At 43.6% G+C, this 23,374-nt stretch overlaps 1 protein-coding gene across 1 annotated transcript in view; it reads right to left on the reverse strand.

The window, feature by feature from the left end:
• LOC129705913 (lysosomal acid phosphatase-like) overlaps positions 1-23,155 on the reverse strand; it is a 39,755-nt gene extending 16,600 nt beyond the window's left edge. Inside the window, exons 1-7 of the mRNA XM_055649834.1 lie at positions 22,927-23,155; positions 9,069-9,164; positions 7,305-7,391; positions 6,560-6,712; positions 6,166-6,264; positions 1,636-1,722; positions 1,010-1,142 (exon numbers count right to left, since the gene is read on the reverse strand). Coding sequence (XP_055505809.1) covers positions 1,010-1,142; positions 1,636-1,722; positions 6,166-6,264; positions 6,560-6,712; positions 7,305-7,391; positions 9,069-9,164; positions 22,927-23,019 — 748 coding nt within the window. The 5' untranslated portion in view covers positions 23,020-23,155. The remainder of the gene's footprint in view (positions 1-1,009; positions 1,143-1,635; positions 1,723-6,165; positions 6,265-6,559; positions 6,713-7,304; positions 7,392-9,068; positions 9,165-22,926) is intronic.
• Between the last annotated feature and the right edge of the window lie 219 nt (positions 23,156-23,374).

Here is a 23,374-nt window from a genome sequence, read left to right on the forward strand (position 1 = left end):
GAATACAAGTACATAGCTGTCTGAAAGTAACCCCACAGGTAGATCTGGTGTGAAGTTGGCTTTTGGCACATTGGTGTTCTTCAATCAGAGAACGGAGAATAGAAATCGGGAAGCTCTGCTACAGTTGTACAAGACATTGATGAGGCCGCACTTGGAGTATTGTGTTTATTTTTGGTTACCTGCTATAGGAAAGATACCATTAACTGGAAAGGGTGCAGATATGATTTATGAGAATGTTGCCAGGACGAAGGGCCTGAGCTATGTGTAGAGGATGGATAGGCTAGAACCTTATTCCTCGGAGTACAGGAGCCAGAGAGGTGATCTTACAGAGCTGTATAAAATCAAGAAGGGAATATTAAAACAGAGTCTATATCCCTGGGTAGGAACTAGAATCTAGAGGGCATCGTTTTAGAGCTAGATGAGAACGATTTAATAGGAATTTGAGGGGCAACTTTTTCCATACAGAGGGTGGTGGGTATGTTGAACAAACTTGCCAGAGGAAGTAGTCGAGGCAGGTACAATAACTACATTTAAAAGACATTTGGACAAGCACATGGATAGGAACGTTTCAGGGGCTTGGGAACAAACAGGTAACTAAGACTAGCTGAGATAAATCATCTTGGATAGCATAAGTGGGCTGAAAGAATTGTTTCCATGCTGTATGACTATCACTCAATTCAGTCCCAATTTTATTTTGAAAATTCACAAACTCAATACAGCATCACCAAGGTTTCAGAAAAGGTAAAGAGTAACTTGTGCAGGGGAGAGCAACAGGGCGAGGTGCAGAAGCCCTTAACTTCCCGATTCATACAAAAGGAAGTCAGAAGCCGTTTCAATTCTGAACACTTTGTGCTTCCCAGCTGCTGATTTCACCGCCACAAATGCTGTTTCAGCTGGCTTGACAGATGGCAGAGGCAAGGGGGGAAATACCAGGTCATTCCAGAAACAGGGTAGATAAGGTCCAGCTTGTAACTGCATCCACTTCACCCTACACCCGGCACTCACTCACCCCCTTGCAGCCGAGATTTATCTGCCGTTTTGTGGAGTCGGAAAAGGATTTCCATGCCAAAGTCATTCAGTTCTCCCAGACGAGCGATCACTTCTTGTGTTGCCCAGGAAGGCAAGGTTAAATTGTGAGTTTTCTGCCAAGGTAGGATTGAAATACAAGTTTACTGGATGAAGTGCAATGCAGATCAGGTTTTGATGGCAAATGATTTGAAAACTAACAGCAGCCTACCATTTCAAAAGCTATCAAAACAAAAGGACGAAAGAGCAGTCGAATGGATTCAGCGGTGAAATGGAAGTAAATAATCGTGAGAAGAAAGGGAGGTTGAAAAAGATGGGCATTTGAATGCAGATTGGCTAATACTGCTCAAGGTCAAAGGTGTGGTGTCAGGCCAGCTCACCAGCAGGGTGCAGATTAGTTAGTGCTGCTCAATAGCAAAATCTAGAAAAGCATGTCCTTGGGTAAACAAAACTGGGCAAAGTTCTGCTGACAGCTCTGAGCAGTGTGCCGTGATACTGTTGCAAAGGGACAGGTTTCATTTACTCACTGGAAACATATTATATATTTGCAGGCTGGCGAGACGAACATCAGCAAGAGGTCGGTCCCACATAAATGAACACAATACGTACCTCACAAAATAGGGTGTCATAAACTCTCCATTCATTTTCTATCGTCACCTTCATCTTGGTCTTATTAGACACCATATCCAGAAAATCCTAGAAGGGCAAACGGTGAACAATATTTCAGAAAGCGCATTGGTTCATTGTCAAAAGATAGAGGGAGGGTCTTAGACAGGTCACCATAACATGCGACTCCACTGGAGGGAAATATCCACAAGAGGATCAACATTACAACCCTCTCCACAAGACGGATATCACAGACAGGGATCACCCAGCAGATGGAGAAGTGGCAGAGAAATGGCAGATGGAGTTTAAACTGAGGAAGTATGAGGTGTTGCACTATGGGAGGTTGAATGCAAGGGTAACATTTTCAGATAATGGTGAGAGCCTCAACAGCATTGATGTACAGAGGGATCTTGGGGTCCAATTCCATAATTCTCCGAGAATGGCAACACAAATAGATAGAGTGGTAAAGGCAGCACATGGTATGCTCACCTTCATTAGTGTATAAGGGCATTGTGTATAAGGATCAGGAGGTTATGGTACAACTTTATAGGACTTGGGATAAACCACGTTTGGAGTATTGCATTCAGTTCCACTCGCCCCAGTGAAAGATGCCTAGATACTTCAAAAGTGGCTTGCAAAAGTATTCATACCCCTTGAACTTTTCCACATTTTGTCACGTTACAAACACAAACGTAAATGTATTTTATTGGGATTTTATGTGATAGACCAACGCAAAGTGGTGCATAATTGTGAAGTGGAAGGAAAATGATAATTGGTTTTTTTACAAATAAAAAACTGAAAAGTGTGGCGTGCAAAAGTATTCAGCCCCCTTTACTCTGATACCCCTAAATAAAATCCAGTGCAACCAATTGCCTTCAGAAGTCACCTAATTAGTAAATAGAGTCCACTTGTGTGTAATCTAATCTCAGTATAAATACAGCTGTTCTGTGAAGGCCTCAGAGGTTTGTTAGAGAACATTAGTGAACAAACCGCATCATGAAGCCCAAGGAACACACCAGACAGGTCAGGGATAAAGTTGTGGAGAAGTTTAAAGCAGGGTTAGGTTATTAAAAAATATCCCAAGCTTTGAATATCTCACAGACCACTGTTCAATCCATCATCCGAAAATGGAAAGAGTATGGCACAACTGCAAACCTACCGTCCACCTAAACTGACAGGCTGGGCAAGGAGAGCATTGATCAGAGAAGCAGCCAAGAGGCCCATGGTAACTCTGGAGGAGCTGCAGAGATCCACAGCTCAGGTGGGAGAATCTGTCCACAGGACAAATTTTAGTCGTGCACTCCACAAATCAGGCCTTTATGGAAGAGTGGCAAGAAGAAAGCCATTGTTGAAAAAAAGCCATAAGAAGTCCCGTTTGCAGTTTGCCACAAGCCATGTGGGGGACACAGCAAACATGCGGAGGAAGGTGCTCTGGTCAGACCTAAATCCTATTGAGAATCTCTGGCAAGACTTGTAGTTTAGATCAAAGCATATTCATGTGTTAGAATGGCCCAGTCAAAGTCCAGACAGACGCTCCCCATCCAATCTGACTGAGCTTGAGCAATTTTGCAAAGAAGAATGGGCAAAAATTTCAGTCTCTAGATGTGCAAAGTTGGTAGAGACATACCCCAAAAGACTTGCAGCTGTAATTGCAGCGAAAGGTGGTTCTACAAAGTATTGACTCAGGGGGGCTGAATACTTTTGCACGCCACACTTTTCTGTTTTTTATTTGTAAAAAAATTTGAAAACCACGTATCATTTTCCTTCCACTTCACAATTATGCGCCACTTTGTGTTGGTCGATCACATAAAATCCCAATAAAATACATTTACGTTTGTGGTTGTAACGTGACAAAATGTGGAAAAGTTCAAGGGGTATGAAAACTTTTGCAAGCCACTGTAAGTGTAGGAAGGAACTACAGATGTTGGTTTAAATCGACGAGACACAAAAAGCTGGAATAACTCAGAGGGTCAAACAGCATCTCTGGAGAAAAGGAATATGTGACTTTTCGGACTGAGACCCTTCTTCAGACTGAGAGCCAGGAAAAAGGGAAACGAGAGATATAGACGGTGATGTGGAGATATATAGAGGAAATGAATGAAAGATATGCAAAAAAGTAACATTGATAAAGGAAACTGGCCATTGTTATCTGTGGCCTAGGTGAGAACGACAATGAGGCTCAAACAGACCACTGAAGCTATTACGACCTGGGTGGGGGAGAGATAGAGAGAGAGATGGGGAATGCAAGGGTTACGAAGTTAAAGAAATCAATATTAATTGATTTTTGATTTTCTGGTGGTGTGGTCATGTTATGCAAATAGACTTTCTAAAGAGGCAACTGTTATAGCACAGCAAGAATTATACTAAAATAGAAAATGTTAGATGCAATCAAAACAGATATATAGATGTATGAAATATATATACGTACATGTACATAAATTGGACAAATATATTGATAGGACAATTTTAAGAGCGATTTATACCAAATGTAGACAAATAGGACTAGTCCATAATGCTAACTTCGTCTGCATGGACAAGGTGGGGGAACTGACCTACTTCTGTGCTACATAGCTTTATGTCTCAACTGCTCCAATACCAGATTTAATAAAAGGTCATCAACGAGAGAGTTGACCATGTTCTCTCTGCACAAATGGTCCCTGACCACACTATAAACTGAGTTATTTTTAAAAGGTTAGGCAGTTTGTGTATGTCAGAGTTTAATTCAGTGACACATAGCAGCCTATTGAAGAAAAAGATAATCCTGTGCAGGCAAGTAATACAATTAGGATGATGTACTATCTGCATACAATTAGGATACATTCATCTGCAGAGAGTGTATCTGTTACCACGTTCATCTACGTTCCTGGACATGTGAACATAATCTGACAGAAATTGTGGCGCTGCTAAAGGAGCAATGTCTTATCTCTGCCTCCAGGAAAAACAAATAACATGTGGAAATGCTTCCCCTTGCCTCCAGAATGTAAAAATATTTGACATTGAGTTCGTAATGGAGTAGAGAGGGTAGGGTATTTATATATCTGCCAAATCAAAGGGCAAGTATCACTTGTAGTCCAATGCCAAGATTCTCCCTAAAAACCAAGAAATTATGTATTTAAATCTTTCAAAAATGCGAACATAATAAAGGCTAATAGTCCAGTACTGAAAGAGCACTACAGTTTTGGTGCTGGTGTTAAACAGTGCACGTGTGGATGCGTGGCAGACTCCGTGAAACCATTCAATTACAAGTAGCAAAATTCTTGCAAGTGCCATGGCTAATATTACATTTGCAACTAACCATCGCCAAAAACAGATTGCTTGCCCACTTTGTTGTTTTGTTGTTTACGGTTTGGATTTTGCAGAGAGTTGGAATTTTGCAGAGTGCAATTTGGCAGTGACACGTCCCACATGCTCACTGTGCTTGACCTTAGTCCACTTCCCCACACTTTCCATTTATTCTTCTTCAGTTCTTTCCTTTCTCCTACATACGAGTTAATTACCACTCTGAGCATTCAATCTGACCTGATCTCTACCCAGTCACTAAACTCCTCTTTCCATCTCTCTACCCCATCTCCCCTTCATTGCAACTCTCCTCTTCCAGTAGGGTTTTCCCAGTTTTGAACGATCGTCTGTGAAACAGGGACTCCATCCAGTGCCTGAAGAACTAGGGTATATTTTGAGAATATATTTTGTGGTTCTGTGGATGCTGACGCAGCTGGTAAAATATGTAATAATGCAAATACCCTTGTCCTATAAAACAAGTCAAACCAAGTGGGAGTAAAATAATAACAAAGAATCCACTGAAATCTTCTCTCGGATGCAACAACATCATCAGATTACAGCAATATTTAAAATGACATCCATGCCAATACAGATAAATATTTATAAGGCAGGCTTAATTAACCAGTAGGCCCCAGGAAGGATGGAGTAGTTATCTGATGTACATAAGATAAAGGAATCCAAGAGCACATTCCTAAACAATTAACCTCTGATGGAATGCGGAGAGGTGAAAGGTTGTGAATTCAGATGGACATCAGGGTAAACGTGGCTGTGAATAACATTTGACTTTAGAAGGGATTTTGCATGATTGAACATTTAATGTTTAAATATGGTTAGCTTCAATAAGTGATAAAAAATGACAGCACATTGGTCAAGAAAATACTCATCTACGACATGTAACCTTAGAACTGGATGATGTAAATCACATTTAACTATTCAGGGTACAATAATGGCTGAGCTGCGATATTTACATACGTCCTCCTGCAGTTCTGCATCTGAGCAACTCCCTTGCATGTGGTTGAATAAACCAGCAGCCAACAAATGTCAGAGGTGACTGCACCTCTACAGTAATGCAGCAACTCAAGTATTTCTAGATCCCTGCGTTATCTCAAAAATATTTAATTGGCTGTACGTACCAAGGGGGTGAAATGCATTGTATGGACTCAAATTATTTAATTAAGCAGTATCACACATCAAATCTGCACAGATACATGCATTAGATGCTAACATGTTAATCACTCAACCCTTGACACTTGCCTTATTTTCATGGATTTTTTCTTGAACTGCTCTGCTCTTCATCGTCTCCTCCTGCAGCTGTTGATAGCGGGGACAGTTTTTTCGCGGGAACTTAAGAAACTGAAACCAAGAACACACATTACTTCTAGAATTTATTAGATGAAAATGGTAAGGACTCAACACGTGCAAAAATAAATTAAATTAAAGGAAGGATGAGCAAACCCTGCCGTAAAGGATAACATACTCGCACTGCCCCAATGAGCGCTACAAGACCAAGTCCTGGCAAGGAATAGCATACACACTCTCCATCACCATGGGATATAGCAACAGCAATCTGAGAATGTACCCTCATATTATCCCATTAAGTGATTCGACCACATCAACCTTTCGCCACTGTTCTCCCAAGGATACTTGCCTTCTCATTTTCCACAGGCATAGTATGCACAGGAATTGGTTGCCATTTTAAGTCGGAATGGAAGATCTGTCGTCCTTGTGGAGGGTACAGGCCAGCAAGATTCACTTCAGCACTCATCAGAGTCCGGTCAATATCTGTGCTTTGAACATAAATCTATGGAGAGAAAAGTCACACAAATACGCACCAGACATGCATTCAGTACCCAGCAGTTTCCCCATTTTGTAAACGGCACTGTGCCTAATGGCACTCCACCTTGACCAAACCATAGCCTTTCAAGGGAACTGAGACAAATATGCATGGATAAAGTTGTACAAGCAATGGATTTAAGAAGGGATGGGCTCAAGCCTGTAGGAATTATGCCATTATGAAATTATAGGCCTCCCCAGCTCCTAGCCTCACCGATCCAATCATTCCAGCCCCTCATCCACCTCCTCACCCAACCAACCCACCTGCTCAGGCCCTCAACCCACCTCACCTCGGTGAATCAGCCCACCTTACCCGGCCACGCCAGCCGCTGACCCCACATTCCCGACCACCCTGGGTCCGCAACCAACCCAGCCCACCTCACCACCGATCCAACTTCCGCAGCCCCTCACCCACCAACCCGGCCCCTCACCCCACATATCCCACCCTACTTTAATCTTCCATACCAGATTCCTTTCCCCAGCCCCACACAGCCCATCTTCTCCTAGAAAATATCTTCTCGGCCCTATAGATTACACAGCCCTTTCAATCAGCTGCTCACCTCATTCCGATCATAAATGGAGTTGAGGAAGTCATTGTAGCGATGTCGTAGATACTGGCCCAGTGCGTATTGTTGCCTCATTCCAACCTAGGGAATAGTAGCAGAAGACCCAGCCATTCACGGAGTATAGAGAGCAGTGAAAAGATAAACACAATCATAACAGCAAAATCCTGCCCATCACCAGAAAATCTGAAACCAAAATACAGTTCAATACATTCCACTGATAGCTTGGCCCTGAAGCAAGGTTTTGACCTGAAACGTCAACCATTTCTTCCCTCCCCCACTTCATCACCCTCAGATGCCGCTCGACCCACTGAGATCCTCATTGTTAAACATCTCGGTTCCGCCCCAGATTTGAGAAATATGTAATTATTCATGGCCAACTTGGTCATTGGAAAGCCAGAGTAACCCATAGGAACAGAATTAGGCCATTCAGTCCATGGTGTCTGCTCCACCGTTCAATCAGGAATTATCTATTTTTCCGTCTCATCCCCATCCTCCTGCCTTCTCACCGCAACCTTTGATGTCCTTACTAATCAAGAACCTCGCAATCTCTGCTTTAAATATACCCAATGCCTTCACAGCGGTCTGTGACAATGAAGTCCACAGATTAACCACCCACTGTCGAAAGAAATCCTCCTCACCCTCCTCACCTCCATTCTAAAGGTAGGTCCTTTTATTCTGAGGTTGCGCTGTCTGGTCCCAGATTCTCCCACTAGTGGAAACATCTTCTCCACATCCGCTCTTTCTAAACCTTTCATTATTCGAGTAAATGGTGAGTCCTTTACAGTCACACCTGCTCAGACATTGGTGATAGTGTACCTAGAGTGCGTTATACCTGCTTATCCCGCACAAAGGGAATTTGCACTTCGGCACGGCACACAGACAATAGACAATAGGTGCAGGAGTAGGCCATTTGGCCCTTCGAGCCAGCACCGCCATTCAATGTGATCATGGTTGATCATCCCCAATCAGTACCCCGTTCCTGCCTTCCCCCCATATCCCCTGACTCCCCTTTTTTTAAGAGCCCTATTTAGCTCTCTTTTGAAAGCGTCCAGAGAACCTGCCTCCACCGCTCCCCGAGGAAGAGAATTCCACAGACTCACCACTCTCTGTGTGAAAAAGTGTTTCCTCGTCTCCGTTCTAAATGGTTTACTCCTTATTCTTAAATTGTGGCCCCTGGTTCTGGACTCCCCCAACATCGGGAACATGTTTCCTGCCTCTAGCGTGTCCAAGTCCTTAACAATCTTATATGTTTCAGTGAGATCCCCTCTCATCCTAAACACCAGAGTGTACAAGCCCAGCTGCTCCATTCTCTCATCATATGACAGTCCCGCCATCCCGGGAATTAACCTTGTAAACCTACGCTGCAATTCCTCAATAGCAAGAATGTGGTGTGGTGACAATTTTACAAGGCAACTGCATAAGTGTTAGCATATTTCTGAGAGGATGGAAATAATTTGATGGGTGGAGGGCTTGGGTCAACCGGTATCAACACTTGGTCAAACTTGGATTTCAACAGGTGTGGGCACTTGGGTCACAAATACTAATTTGCAACCATAGCTGGCCACAAATCTGAAAATGATCTCAAAGTGACAATACAAACCAGGGAATCTGAAGGAAAGCAAGAAAGTAGGGACAAGGGATCAACGAGCAGTCAGGACAGAGTGACAGAGAGAGGGCGAGATAAGTGAAAGGGGCGAGGCATGAGGGAAGATGAGAGGCTCAAGGACAGAAGGTTGGATAGCGAGAGCTAGATCTGACCTGGGTAAGCTGAGCAAAGCCTTGCGGCCAGTCCTTCTCAGTATATGGATCTGTCGGATACGTTTGCGATGGAGATCGGTCACCATGACGAAAAATCTGTGAAAACAAGTCCCAGTTATTAAAATCTAGCCAGTGTAATCTGGATATCATAACTTAATCCTGCCCCAATATGTATGATAACCGAGCAGGAAGCTCAACTACCAGAAACACCTCAAGTGAAAGTGTGTGAACAAGCATCAGGGCAGGGAAGAAGGGAGCGATATTGTGGAAAGCAAGTCGTTTTTCCTTTAGTCCAGGTCAAAAGCCAACAGGCCTGTTGCACATTTTGCTCCAAAGGCACCGCTCCTCACTGAATATAGATTAACCACGATGAATATCTCCATTCCATCTATCTGCCTTCTTCATATCCCTTACTTAACAAAATGGTCACTCTCACCAAAATAGAATTTTATTTTTCCATTTCCAGTAAATATGTCAATTAAGCACTCTTGACAACTTAAAAAATAACAAAGGTTTATATGTGCCTCATGAGATTGAAGGATAGTTCGAGCTTTTGTACCAGAACAAATGACATTAAATTGAAAGGCAGAGCATGAAGGTAACTGGAAGGTCTGAGTTTCTTGGTAAAGGAGAGTGATTGAAATGTTTCTGGTGCATTCTTGGATCTCATCCTACTCCCAGAAACAAGATGGCACCCGATGAAAGGCCATTTTCAATTTCCTATTTCAAAATCCCCTTTACCCATCTGACCTCTTTATTGTATTATTTCTCAGGCAACTACCAACCCAACCCTTTCACCATAACACAGTCCCATGACTTGGAAGATAGACACAAAGTGCTGGAGTAACTCAGCGGGTCAGGCAGCTTATCTGGAGAATAATCTGGAGAGCACAAGGAAACAAGAGGAGGTCACCAGGTCTCTCAAGCTGACATACAATTCAATATGACCATGGCTGATTGTATTGTATTGTATTGTATTTTAATGACCACACAGCCAGGCTGGTGGAATTTTGGGTTGTCAGCAGCGATACAATAATAAAGAACACACAACCACAATGAAAGATGTAACACAAACATCCACCACAGCATTCATCACTGTGGTGGAAGGCACAAAAATGTGGCCAATCCTCCTCCATTTCCCCCCCGTGGACAGGACCAGAGTCCAGAGTCAGTCCAGGATCGGCTCTTCCTCACCGGAGACCGTGGCTTTAAGTTGTTGTAGACCGCAAGCCGGCGGTCGAGATTTAAAGTCTCCGCCGCAGCCAGAAGCACCGTAGACTGCAGGGCCAGCGGTCGAAGCTCCCCTCCAGGGGTGATGGTAAGTCCATGCCGGCCCCGCGGTATAAGTTGGCCGCGGGCTGGCAGTGATGGCTTCTTCTTCCCCCGGGTCCCCCACGAGGGATCCCGGGCTGTAGACGCTGCACCAGCTGGAGCTCTGCAGACCGCGACTTCAGGCTGCGACTTCAGGCTGCCGGCTGCCCCGGGCCAGCGAAACGGAGCGCTCCCCTCCAGCGAGGGCTCACCCGCTCCACGCCGAGAGTCCACGCTGCGCCCGCCGCTGAAGCCCCGGGCGCTTCTCCGGGAAAGGCCGCACCGATCCTTGATGTTAGACCACGGGGGAGGCGACCTGGAAAAAAGTCGCCTCTCCATGGAGGAGGCGACAAAAGCGGTTTCCCCCTTACCCCCCCCCACACAAAACACACAAAGAAACACAAAATACATACTTTAAAACACTAAAAAATAAGAAAAAGTTGAAAAAAAAACTGACGCGCTGCTGACATGGCTGCTGCCAGAGCAGCGCCCCCTACAATCCATCTTCATAGGCTACAAAAGCTCTTCCATGTCAGCTCCCCATAACCCTCAACTCCTCGATCTTTCAAATCTCTATCCACCTCCACTTTAAAAAAATGATCCGGTCACCGCCACCCTCGGGAAAATTCACGAGATTCACTCCCCTCAGAGAGGAAGTTTCTATGCACTTCAGTTTTATCAGTGCAAAACTCCAAATCAATAATGAGTCGCTTGCCCAAGTTAATCTATAACTGCAAAATTGAAAGATCTAGAAGGGGAGAATACAGTTGATATGGGTGGAATATTGGGTTGGGGAATAGGGAAAGGTTCACCTTAGTAATACTTTAAAATCATAATTTCAATGCTATTGATAATCCCCATCACTTACTAAATGATCAACATTGTACTGATGGAGTAGAAAGCATCTGGAATGATATGCTTAGTTTTTGTGGGACAGACGGTGATTGTATTAATTGAAAGATACAGCATGGAAACAGGCCCACTGAGTCTACATCAACCTTCGATCACCCACAAGTTCCCATCAATGCCATGTTATCCCACTCTCTCATCCACCCCTTACACACTGGAGGCAATTTACAGCAGCCAATTAACCTACAAACCCGGATATATATTTGGGATGTGGGTGAAAACCGGAGCACCCAGAGGAAACCCAGGAGGTCATACAGACAACATACAAACTCCACACAGACAGCTACATGTAGAGGTGTATAAAATCATGCGGGGAATAGATAGGGTAAATGCACAAAGCCTTTTACACAGAGTAGGGGAATCAAGAACCAGAGAAAATAGGTTTAAGGTGAGAGGGTAAAGATTTAATAGAAACATAAGTGGTAATGTTTCACACACAGAGGGTGGTGGGTATATGGAACAACCTGCCAAAGTTGTTGTTGTAAAGACATTTAAAAACGGATTAGGAAAGGTTAAGAAGGAAATGGGCCCAACACAGGCTATTGGAACTAGTGTAGATGGGACATCTTGTTTGGTGTGAACAAGTTGGGCTGAAGGGCCCGTTTACATGTTGTATGACTCCATGACAATGAATACCTCAAACACGTGACATTGTGAAAAAACTATTTCTAAAATGAAACAGATGAGGATTAATTAGGTCTGAATTTAATATAATACCGCTGTTACATATTTATTGGCAAGTGCCTCTGGCATTTGATGCACAGGAGATTATGCAACATAACAGTCAGAATTCTATATTCACTGTCAAACACTGGCTCTATATTCCCTATTAGTTTACACAGAAACAAAATATTAGTGGGGATGCTTTTTTTTTTTTTTTAGCATGTTTAGTCTGGGAAGCATTGATTTAAATTGCAAAGACATTACTTACAAGTGTGGCAACTCAAGGCTTCATGATCTAGGCTGCAGATCAGGATATTCATGTTGTGTTCCAAAGTATACAATGATGAAACAGTGAAACCCAAAGGAAGTTGCAGAGGTGGGTATAGTTGTGACATTTAAAATGATGTTTAAACAGATGCATGGGTAGGAAAGATTTAGCAGATATAGGCCAAAACACAGGCAAATGGGACTTGCTCAGTTATAAAACCTGGTTGACATGGTAAAGTTGGGCTAAAGCACTAATTTCCATACTCCATAACCACATAAGACATAAGATTAGAATTAGGCCATTCAGTCCACAGTCTCCTTCATCATTCGACAACGGGTGATCAATTTATCCCTCAACCCCATTTTCTTGCCTTCTACCCATAACTTCCCTTCCTAATCAAGAACCTATCAATCTCCATTTAAAAAATACCCGATGTCTTGATCTCCTCAGCTGTCTGTGGCAATGAATTACACGGATTAACCACCCTCTGGCTAAAGATAAATATCTTTATGAGATGAATGACACATGATTTATCTCATTCAAATGAGATGCTTTCTTCCTCGTCTCCATCCTAAAGGTATGCCTTTTGATTATGAGGCTGTGGCCTCTGGTTCTAGATTTGTCCACTCTATCTAAGTCTTTCATGTTTTTGGGCAGAGGCAATCGAAATGGTCTATTCCGGGTGCTGTGTTTGCTGGAACTGATTCATACAGCAAAGACTACAACAGAGTCACTGTGGGACAGAGACAGATCATGATGCCAGACACTTCAAATTCCTCTCCTGCCATGTCATCCCAGAAATCCCGAAAATTGAGGAGAATCAGTGTGGATTTCTGATTCTTGGCTTGATTTATTTCACATGCTATTGTGGTGAATCTGCAACATTATTTCAGTGTTCCCTGGACAACAGTCACCCGAGACCATCTGAAATTGAGTGAATCTTGTTATTAGCCATAATTGATAAAAGGAATTACAGAAGGAAACTGGATGAATTACTGTCAGATCAGAGACAAAAGGAAACAAAGCTCTGAAATGAATGAGAGAGATCATTTTAAAAGTGGTAATTATTTTAAAGGATTACCTGCTGGCTCGGTACAATCTCACCAGTTTCAATTATACTCTTTCATCGCAACTAGATTCTTATACATTGCAATATCAACCTCAAATGCATATTGAATGCTTTAAACAATGCAAATCTAGTATTTCATGCAACAGAACAGGGGTTGAGAGCTCAAGTTCCCACATACAAAGGTGAAACAGCTTAGATCCACAGACGTGCACACTAACTACCAGATAGGAATAAATATGGATAAAGTACTGTACAGCCCCATGCTAGAGAGCAAGGATGACATAGCAAAAAGACACAAGGTATTGGAGCAACTCAGTGGGTCAGACAGTATCTCTGGAGAACATGGACGGGTAATGTTTTGGGTCGGGACCATTCTTCAGAAGCAGTTGGCCAAAGCAAAATATTATAGATGCTGAAAAGATGAAATAAAGCATTTAGCAGGCTCCAATTCTGATGAAAGGTCAACCATCTGAAATATCTGAAGAAGAAGGGTCTCAACCCAAAATGTCACCCATTCCTTCTCTCTAAAGATGCTGCCTGTCCGGCTGAGTTATTCCAGCGTTTTGTGTCTACCTTTGAAATATTAACTGTTACGCTCCCCACAGATGCTGAATGTCTCACAACTTAGACAGAACACCTGGTTGCGTGATGTCACAACACAATCTCTCGCTCAACGTCTACAAAACCAAGGAATGAATCGCTGACTTCTGAAAAGGAAAGTCTTTCTGAGTCTACCATTCTCTGCAGTTTCTTATATTCCTATGTGTTGGAATAGCCACAACAGACCACGATACAACCAGTATGGCTACTTGCTACAATGCCTTGTAGAAGTTCACAAGAGTATTCCATGAAATGTCAAATCTCTTTAATCTTATGAGAAAATATCGGTGCTGGTGCATCTTGTTCATGATTATGTCCATGTGCTGAGCCAAGCACAAGTCATTCAAGATGATAATGCCAAGGCATTTGAAGCTGATAAACTTGTGCCCCAACTGTGGAACACAACAAAATACTTTGTGCAACATCATGGACTTGCTTTCTAATTGTGTTTTACACTGATGTCTTGATTTTGCACTGCCTTTTCCCTTTCACTGTCTTGCAGAATAAGTGTCAATTTTTTCATGTGTGTCAAGGACAAACATCCCTAAAACTTCTTTAAAAGTTGTGAAGGGCAATTCTCTCAAAGATCACAGGTCAACATTTAGTCCTCAAATAAATGATCTGGTCATTTACTGTACATCATTGTAATACAAGAACTTGCTGTTCACAAACTGGCTGCTGCAATTCATCTATTGAAATTGTAACTTCATTTCAAAAGATACTTCATTGTCTCTACCGGCCTTTGGATTGGAAACTATAAGACTTTCCTCTGCCTCGAGGTGCATCCTCTCATCTTGCCACAGTGTTCCAGTACAACAGTATCAAGAACTTACATTAGTACCTGAAATAAATTATAATCCCTCAAAATGGTTTCTCGCTGTTGGTGTTTGTGTTACTGAACACTTCATTGGGTGAGGGCGGAATTAAATAATACCTTGGCAGAACGGGACAGGTTAGTTACAAGGAACAGCAAACAAACTGTTGGAGGATCAAACAACATTTCTGGAGTGAAGTAGACAATGTTTCTGGAAGGATCTGGACCCAAAACATCAGCTGTCTATTTCCCTTCAGAGATGTGGCCTCATTCGTTGAGTTTCTCCATCAGTTCGCAGGATCTATCATCGCCCGGCGCAATCGCGGGATCTTCCATCGCCTTGACGCTGCAGTTGACTGCCTGACCACGGGAGAAGAAGCAAGAAATAGATGACTTTTTTTACCTTCCATCACAGTGAGGAGGTGCCCGGTGGAGAGTCAATGTGATGGATAATTATGTTAAATCTATGTAATTGTGTGTTTTGTTTGCTTTTTATTGTTAGGACTGTATGGTAACGACATTTCATTCAAATTTTCTTTTTTTGAATGACAAATAAATTCAATAGAAACATAGAAAAATAGGTGCAGGAGTAGGCCATTCGGCCCCTCGAGCTAGCACCTCGATTCAATGTGATCATGGCTGATCATCCACGATTAGTACCTCGTTCCTGCCTTCTCCCCACATCCCTTGATTCCACTAGCTACAAGAGCTCTATCTAACTCTCTTTTGAATGCAACCAGTGAATCGGCCTCCACTGCCTTCTGAGGCAGAGAATTCCACAAATTCACAACTCTCTGGGTGAAACGGTTTTTCCTCATCTCAGTTCTAAATGGCCTACCCATTATTCCCATAGGGAGCCTATAAATAAATTAAAAGCCCTAGAAATACTTTTGACAGACACTTAAGTTGAATGTTTGTAATGTCACTGTCAGAATCAAAAACTATTAATATTAATTAAAACACTTAAAAACTATAATACAAACATTCAAATACATTCAATGTAACTCATTTGCAAGGTTGCATTTGCAACCTTAAATTTGCCCTGCTCCCTCTCAGACATTCCTCTCTTAACATTGCTCCCAATATTCCCCAGTGTAACTATTGAAATACTGTAGAAAATTGGTCTCTAGACTCGATAGACACTAGATTGCTACAAAAATTACAGGACCAATCAGGAACAAAATCTCTTTACATTTTTCACATTGTGTTTGCCTTTTCACACACACATATATTGGGCAACATTAAATGAGAATTCAAAGTGATCTAGATATGACATTTGGAATACCATTATGACACTGAACAAATCAATTGAATACTGGAGGCAGAAGGAGATGCAAGTGCTGAAATCTTGAGGAAAACACAAAGTGCTGGAGGAACTCACCAGAGCGGACAGAGAAATGAACAAAGGATGTTTTGGGTCGGGACCCTTTTTCAGACTGAATATCGGATTAATGTTTACAAAGTTCCCCAACAAGCAAACATGGAAAAATGAGGATGCATGAATAGAATAGAATGCCGTTTATTGTCATTCAAACAGACAAGGTTTGAACGAAATTTCATTCCTGCAGTCATGACATTACAAAAAAAAACCAAGATACACTTAACACAATTTACACAAACATCCATCACAGTGAATCTCCAACACCTCTTCACTGTGATGTGATGGAAGGCAAAAGTCTTATCTCTTCCCTTTGTTCTTCTCCCAAGGTCCAGCAGTCCAACTGCAGTGTCGAGGTGACTAGGGCTCACGATGATAAAGCCCCCGGCGAGCGATGTTAGGGCCCGCTCCGAGTCATTTAAACCCCGCAATTCCGGCGGGAGAAGTTGCCGTTGCGGGAGCCCCGAAAAGCGGTCTCCCACTATGGACCTGCGAGCTCCCAATGTTCCTGTCCACCGGGCCTGCGGCCGGAGCCTCCGAAGATCCGAAGTCGGGTTGCAGCTGCGCGCCACCACAGCTTTCCCCGCTCCAAAGTCAGCCAGCCCGCGATGGCGAGTCCGCAGGCTGGAGTCCTCAGGTTGGAGGCCACCGCCAGCTCCACGATGTTAGGTCCAACACACCGGAGCCCAGACAGGGAAAAAGTCAGGTCCCTGTACAGGGAAGAGATTAAACGGTTTCCCCCACCCCCCCCACACATATACACAGCTAAAAAATAATAAAAATTAAAACCAAAACATACATCTAACGGGACAGAAATTTTTTAAAAGACTGACGGACTGCAGCCAAGCCACTGCCGCTAGGCGCCACCACGCTGTAGACTACCTAATGGCTAATGGAAATAAATGGATTGACTGGTGGAACACGTCCTCCATTTATTATCTCCACAACAGGCTTGTGCGATGGCATGTAAGAACCAGCTGTAATGGACAACATGTTCTGAACAAAGCATGGAAAAACTGAGTAGAGTTCGCACAAATTGCATTCCATCTGAATTTTGCAAACATGTCATAGTAAGTAAAATGTCTCCGTAACGGTCGTTGCGGAACTTCCCGAAGTTGACAGGAAGGAATGAAGTTAGCGACTTGGTCCATACGAAAGGTAAACAAGAGACAGTGTGTTGCCAAGATTGGCTCAGTTTCTTAATTTTGTTTTAATGTCACATTTTTTACCAATTTATGTCCACATTTGTTTTTTAATTGATTTAAAAAAGTCGGAAAATATATCGTAAACGGTCGTTGCGTTTTTGATATCACGATGTTTTTGAAATATTAAATTGGAAAATAAGAAAAAAGAATTAATTCGCCCAAACATCGCTACTACCATAGGATACCTCGTTAGGTTTTTGAAAAGCATTAGAGGTTTGGAGCCTCCGTGATTTAACTTATGGAGGTACCGACCCCGATAATGGTCATTGTGACAATTGACACCAAGCACAGCGACTGTTACGGGATCTTTATTGTACTGTATTAACTTTATGTTACTGACTTTTTCTGCTTTTATTGATGAAGATATTTCCCAAGAGCATTATCAAAATGTATATGTATGAGGGGCCATAAGAAGTTTATTTATGAATTAAATATTCATGACTAAATGTTTTTAATGTCACATTTTTGGTGTCCAAATTGGTGGTAAAACGATTAAAATTTGTCTGTCATGAGAAAAATGTTTGACTTTCGGTCTTGAAGTTACCTAATTTATATCTGTTATTTATAAGGTTTCACACGATGGGTAGATCTTTGTCAACAACAGTGTATTGGTGTAAAAAACGGAATAATATTCTTGTTCTTCAAAATCTCTCCAGTATTGTAAAAAGACACAAATAATAAAGCTTGAGGAAGAAATGGAGTGGAAAGGGGGGAAAGGGTATAGTGAATGCGAGTCCAGGTGAGGAACAGGGAAGAGGATGAGGGTGTGAGGAAAGAAGAAGGGATGCATTTTTGATAAGTTACCGAAAATTGGAGAATTCAGTTTTTTTACTCTTGGGTTGTAAGCTACCCAAGCAGAAAATGAGGTGCTGTTCCTCCAGTTTGCATGTGGCCTCACTCTGGCAATGGAGGCACCCAGGGGAGAAAGTTCAGTATGGGAATGGGAGTTAAAGTAGTTAGCAATCTTGAAATCCAATAGGCTTTGGCTGACCCAGCGTAAGTGTTCAGCGAAACAGTTGCCAAATTTACAAGTGGTCTCGCTGATGTAAAGGAGCCCACTTTGGGTATACCTGATGCAGTAGATGAAGTTTACTCATCCAGAAGGACTGCTGAGGACACTGGATGGATGTGCAGGAGGTGGTATCGGGGCAGGTGATACATCCGCTGCGGTTGCAGGGAAAGTACCTGAGAAGGGAGTGGTTTGGGTGGAAAGGGATGCGAGAACCAAGGAGTTGCAGAGGGAGTGCTCTCTGCAGAAGGTAGAATGGGGTGGGGATGAGGTAGGAGGTGGCGGAAATGTCAGAGAGTGAGTTGCTGGTTTTACACATGCAAAGTATTTTACACATCTGGTGTTACTCCAAGCATATCTTTCCGCACGCTTCACTGAACATTGTTAATGGTAATGGAAGCCAAAGGATTCACTGGGCCATGACGTTACGGAATGTATATTTTTGTTGCTGTTGATAATACACAGCACCTCGTGATGCACTTTGGGTTGGCACAGCTGTTAAGCTACTGCCTCACAATGCCAGAGACTGACCTAGGGTGCTGTGTGAACAGTTTGTACATTGTCCCAATGACCATATGGCATTCCTTCAGGTGCGCCGGTTACCTGCCATATCCCAAAAAACGTGCGTGTTTGCAGGTTAATTGACGATGTGTTGCACTTTTGGAGGTTGAGTGTAAAGGGAAAGGCCTTGTACAGCATTACTGTAAAGAGAAATCTTGGGGTCCAAGTCCATAGCTCCCTGAAAGTAGCAAAACAAGTAGAGTGACTAAGAGGGCATATGATATGATTGTCTTTGTCAGTTGGGGCATTGAATATAAGAGTCAGAAAGTCATGTTGCAGTTTTCTACAACTTTTGTGAGGCAACTCTTGGAGAATTGTATGCAATTTTGGTTGCCCCATTACAGGAAGTATATGGATGTTTTTGGAGAGTTGCCTCACAAAACAGGATGTGAGGCAACAGGCAGAACAGGATGAAAAAAAAATGAAATGAAATGAAATGAAATGAAATGAAAAAAAATGAAAAATGAAATGAAAAATGAAGGATGCCGCATGGATTAGTGGGTATTAATTAAAAGAGGTTGGACAAACATGTTTACTCTATAGAGCTTTGGATGCTGAATGGAGACCTAATAGAAGTTTACAAAATGAGAGGTATAAGTAGATAGAATCTCTTCCCCAAGGTATAACTGCCAAATACTTGAGGGCATAGCTTTAAGGTCAGAGGTACATATGCCCTGGTATACATTGACGGCGCTGAAGTAGTCATGGTTGAAAGTTTCAAGTTCCTCGGAGTAAATATCACCAACAACTTGCCCTGGACCAGCCATAATCGAGGAAATGGCAAAGAAAGCACACCAACGCATCTATTTCCTTAGAAGGTTTAGGAGGTTCAGCATGCCCACAACAACTCTCACCAAATTCGACAGATGCAGTTTAGAAAGCATTTTATTTAGTTGCATCACAGCATGGATTGGGAACAGTTCCATTCAAGACCACAAAAAATTGCATTGTTGTGGACACAGCCCAGACCATCACTCAAACCAACCTCCCTTGCATTGACTCCATCTACACTTCACACTGCCTCAGCACGGCCACCAGCATAATCATGGATGAGTCTCATCCAGGACACTCCCTCTTCTCCTCTCTCCCATCAGGCAAAAGGTACACAAGTGTGAAAATGCATACCTCCAGATTCAGGGACAGTTTATTTCCAGCTGTTATCAGGCAACTGAAACATTCTATCACCAATTAGAGAGTAGTCCTGATCTACCATCTACCTCACTGGTCACCCTATATTCCCTTATCCATGCATCTGTACACTGTGGACAACATTATTGTAGACGTGTATAGTCTTTCCGCTGACTGAATTGTATGCAACAAAATCAATTTTTACTCTATCTCGGCGCAAGTAACAACAAACTAAACTAAAAACTAAAAGAAGGGGAAAGAGAGTGTTAGGTTAGTGTTAGTGCAGGCATTAGACTTTTTTTCTGGAACTGTAATGCTATAATGCTGTATGATCCGATTTCATTGAACAGCACGTAAACAAAAGCTTTCCTCAGTTAAGGTTACAGTAATAATACAATACCAAACACATTTTGCCACCTGTCTCAACTTGTTTAATTCACTTTACATAAGGACAGTTGACTAACCAAACTTCAAAATCCTGGGTGTTAACATCCTGGAAAATCTGTCCTGGGCTCAGCACATAAATGCAGTGATGAAGGTGTGCCAGAACATCCTACGTTCTTAGAAGCTTAAAGAAATGCAGATGTACTGTAGAAGATATCCTCAACTACCCCCCCCCCCCCCCCCTCAATCTGGGCAATGCCTCTTCTCGATGTTACTTTAGGCCTGAAGCCCCACACCAACAGATTCAGGAACAGCTATTTTTCCATCAGGCTCGTGAATCAACCCATATAATAACCCTGATACTGGCTCCCATCGCAGAAGCGTCCACATCGCCGGGCTGGAAACTGGATGTATCCCGAGCCAATTCTGCTACCACCATCATCAATTGTGGCAAGTGATGGCTTCCACTGACTGTCGCCGGAAGCTTGCGTCCTTTTCAGGACTGACGACGACAGCGAGGTCAACGTTTGTGACAAGATGGACCCGAAAAGAAGATCCTGATACTACCTCGACCTCAGAATACCGCACACCACCTCCAACACTACCATGGGCTGTTTTTTTCTAATTTTGTTTTGCACTAATCTCCTTTCTTTGGCACAGTCTTTGCTCTTTTTAGAATGTGTGTAATTTATGTACAATTTATCTTTTTTGCATTTATTGCCTATGTGCCTGTGAATCACACAAAGTTACCATTATACCTATAACTCATTGTACCTTTGCATATGACATTAAACTTGACCCAACCTCCTACGTTCCAAATCATCACATGCCATAATAGGCAACTACCATATAACCATATAACAATTGCAGCACGGAAACAGGCCATCTCGGCCCTTCTAGTCCGTGCCGAACACGTATTCTCCCCTAGTCCCATATACCAGTTCAACTTACAACCAGTTCAACTTACTTAAATAAAACACAAATAGATTATTTCAACTGTATTTAGCTGTGCACCAAACAGCTGCCCTATCTGCTTTGTACACTACATGTACTGCTGTAAGATAATTTAACTGACATTTATCTATAGCGAACACAACCCATGTTTACCACTCCCTTCGCCACATCCATCATCGGCCTAACTTTCTCTTTCTCTCTCTCTCTCTCTTTCTCACACATTGCATTGCCATTACCTGCACTCCACCTTTTCCTCCCATCGTTGCTCCCCAACCTTCCCCAGATCACTGCTCTACTAATGTCTCCTCTCCCACCACAGCCTTTGCTCCCACTTCACCTCTACATCTCAGCTCGCACATCACTGCTCTCCCAGTACCTCCTCACAGCTTCCTACCTGCCTCCCCAATCCCTCAAAACTTCCCCCATCCACATCCTGCTTCCCCAAACCCTTTCACCCATCCTTAGCCCAATTCCCCCACTAGTAGCCACTATCTCCCCCCCTCCCCAACAGCCCACCATTGCTAACCCCCACCTCCACAACTGTACTCACACCCTCTTCCCCCTCCTTTCCAAGAGGCCCTCCTCCAACGCCACCCACTTTGTCAATGGCTCGAAGCCTCAACTGACTACATCCCACACTGCACTGCCAACCATTTGCCTATCACTTCAACCCTTCTACTACCACTACCCCTCACACCCTCTTCCCTACTCATTCAATCCCCTATTTACCCCAACCCACTCTCCATCCCTTTCTCCATCACCCTCTCCCCAATCAAATCAACCTTCTCCATCAAAATAATCTTTCCCACCCAACACCTCAAACCACCACTTCTCTTCCTATCACACCTCTCTCTTCCCACACTTCCTCTCCTCCCATCAACCTCCACATCCATTTCCCGCTTCCCTCTATCCACCCTTCCTCCCCGACCATCCACAATCACCACTCACCTTACCCATAATCTCCCATCCCCCTTCTATATCCCGAGTCCTCTCACCACTACCTCGCTCAAAAAGTGCATCCACCCCACCCTCCAAATCGATCATTTCTCATTATCTCCTCATTCTTTCCTCCTACCATCCTCCCATCTTGCCCTTTGCCTACTCTTCTCTCCCACTGTCATCCCTCCCGAGTCAAATATTCTTGTCATTCTTCACCTGCTTCCATCTCTCAATTTCCTCTCCTCCCTTTTGTCATGCCTCACATCTTCATCTCCTGCCCACACGTAGAAACATAGAAAATAGGTGCAGGAGTAGGCCACTCGGCCCTTCGAGCCAGCACCACCATTCAGTATGATCATGGCTGATCATCCAAATCAATATCCCGTACCTGCCTACTCTCCATGCCCCCTGATCCCTTCAGTACCCCCGCTCCTGCTTTCTCCCCATATATTCCTTGATTACGTTAGCCCCGAGCTATCTAACTCTCTCTAGAAAACATTGAGTTTCTCGTTCTTTCTCTGTACACCTCTCTCTTTCTATTTACTCCGCCACTTTCCCCTTGCCCAGTATTACTATATATCCCATTCCCTCCCTACCCCCAGCTCCCCTTTTCTTTTCGCCATCTCCTTCTCTCCCTTCCTCCATTCTCCTTCCTTCAACTCTCACCAGATTGACGAATCTCAGAGTCCTTCCAGCGACCGGTCTCTGGAGCCCGAGCGCCAGTACAACGCTCAAGAGAGCCGAGTAACGGAGCGCCATCTTGCAGTCGGGCCCGGGACGTGGAGAATGATCCCCTAGAACATTATGTCAAGGAGTATGTGGCAGACTGACATTAAACCGCGGCCCAACCCCCCCGGCCTACGAGCAGAGCGGCGGCACCTTGACAACCAAGGCCCTCCCCTGACGACCAGGCGGATCGACGTGGCCCAGCCATGACGTTGATGGCAACTCAGACACGCCATTGGTGCGTTGGAAGCAGCCCGCGCCCCCTGGCAACAGGCCGGGACCGCCGAGCTGGTCCCTGCCCCTAGCAACCGGGCGGGGCGGAGCGGTGCGAGTAGGCCGCGCCCCTGTGGCAAGCAACAGGATGGGGCTGTGGAGCCGGGCGGAGCCA

The sequence above is a fragment of the Leucoraja erinacea genome, chromosome 18, assembly GCF_028641065.1.
Source record: "Leucoraja erinacea ecotype New England chromosome 18, Leri_hhj_1, whole genome shotgun sequence".
In the NCBI taxonomy this organism is placed as follows: Eukaryota; Metazoa; Chordata; class Chondrichthyes; order Rajiformes; family Rajidae; genus Leucoraja; species Leucoraja erinaceus.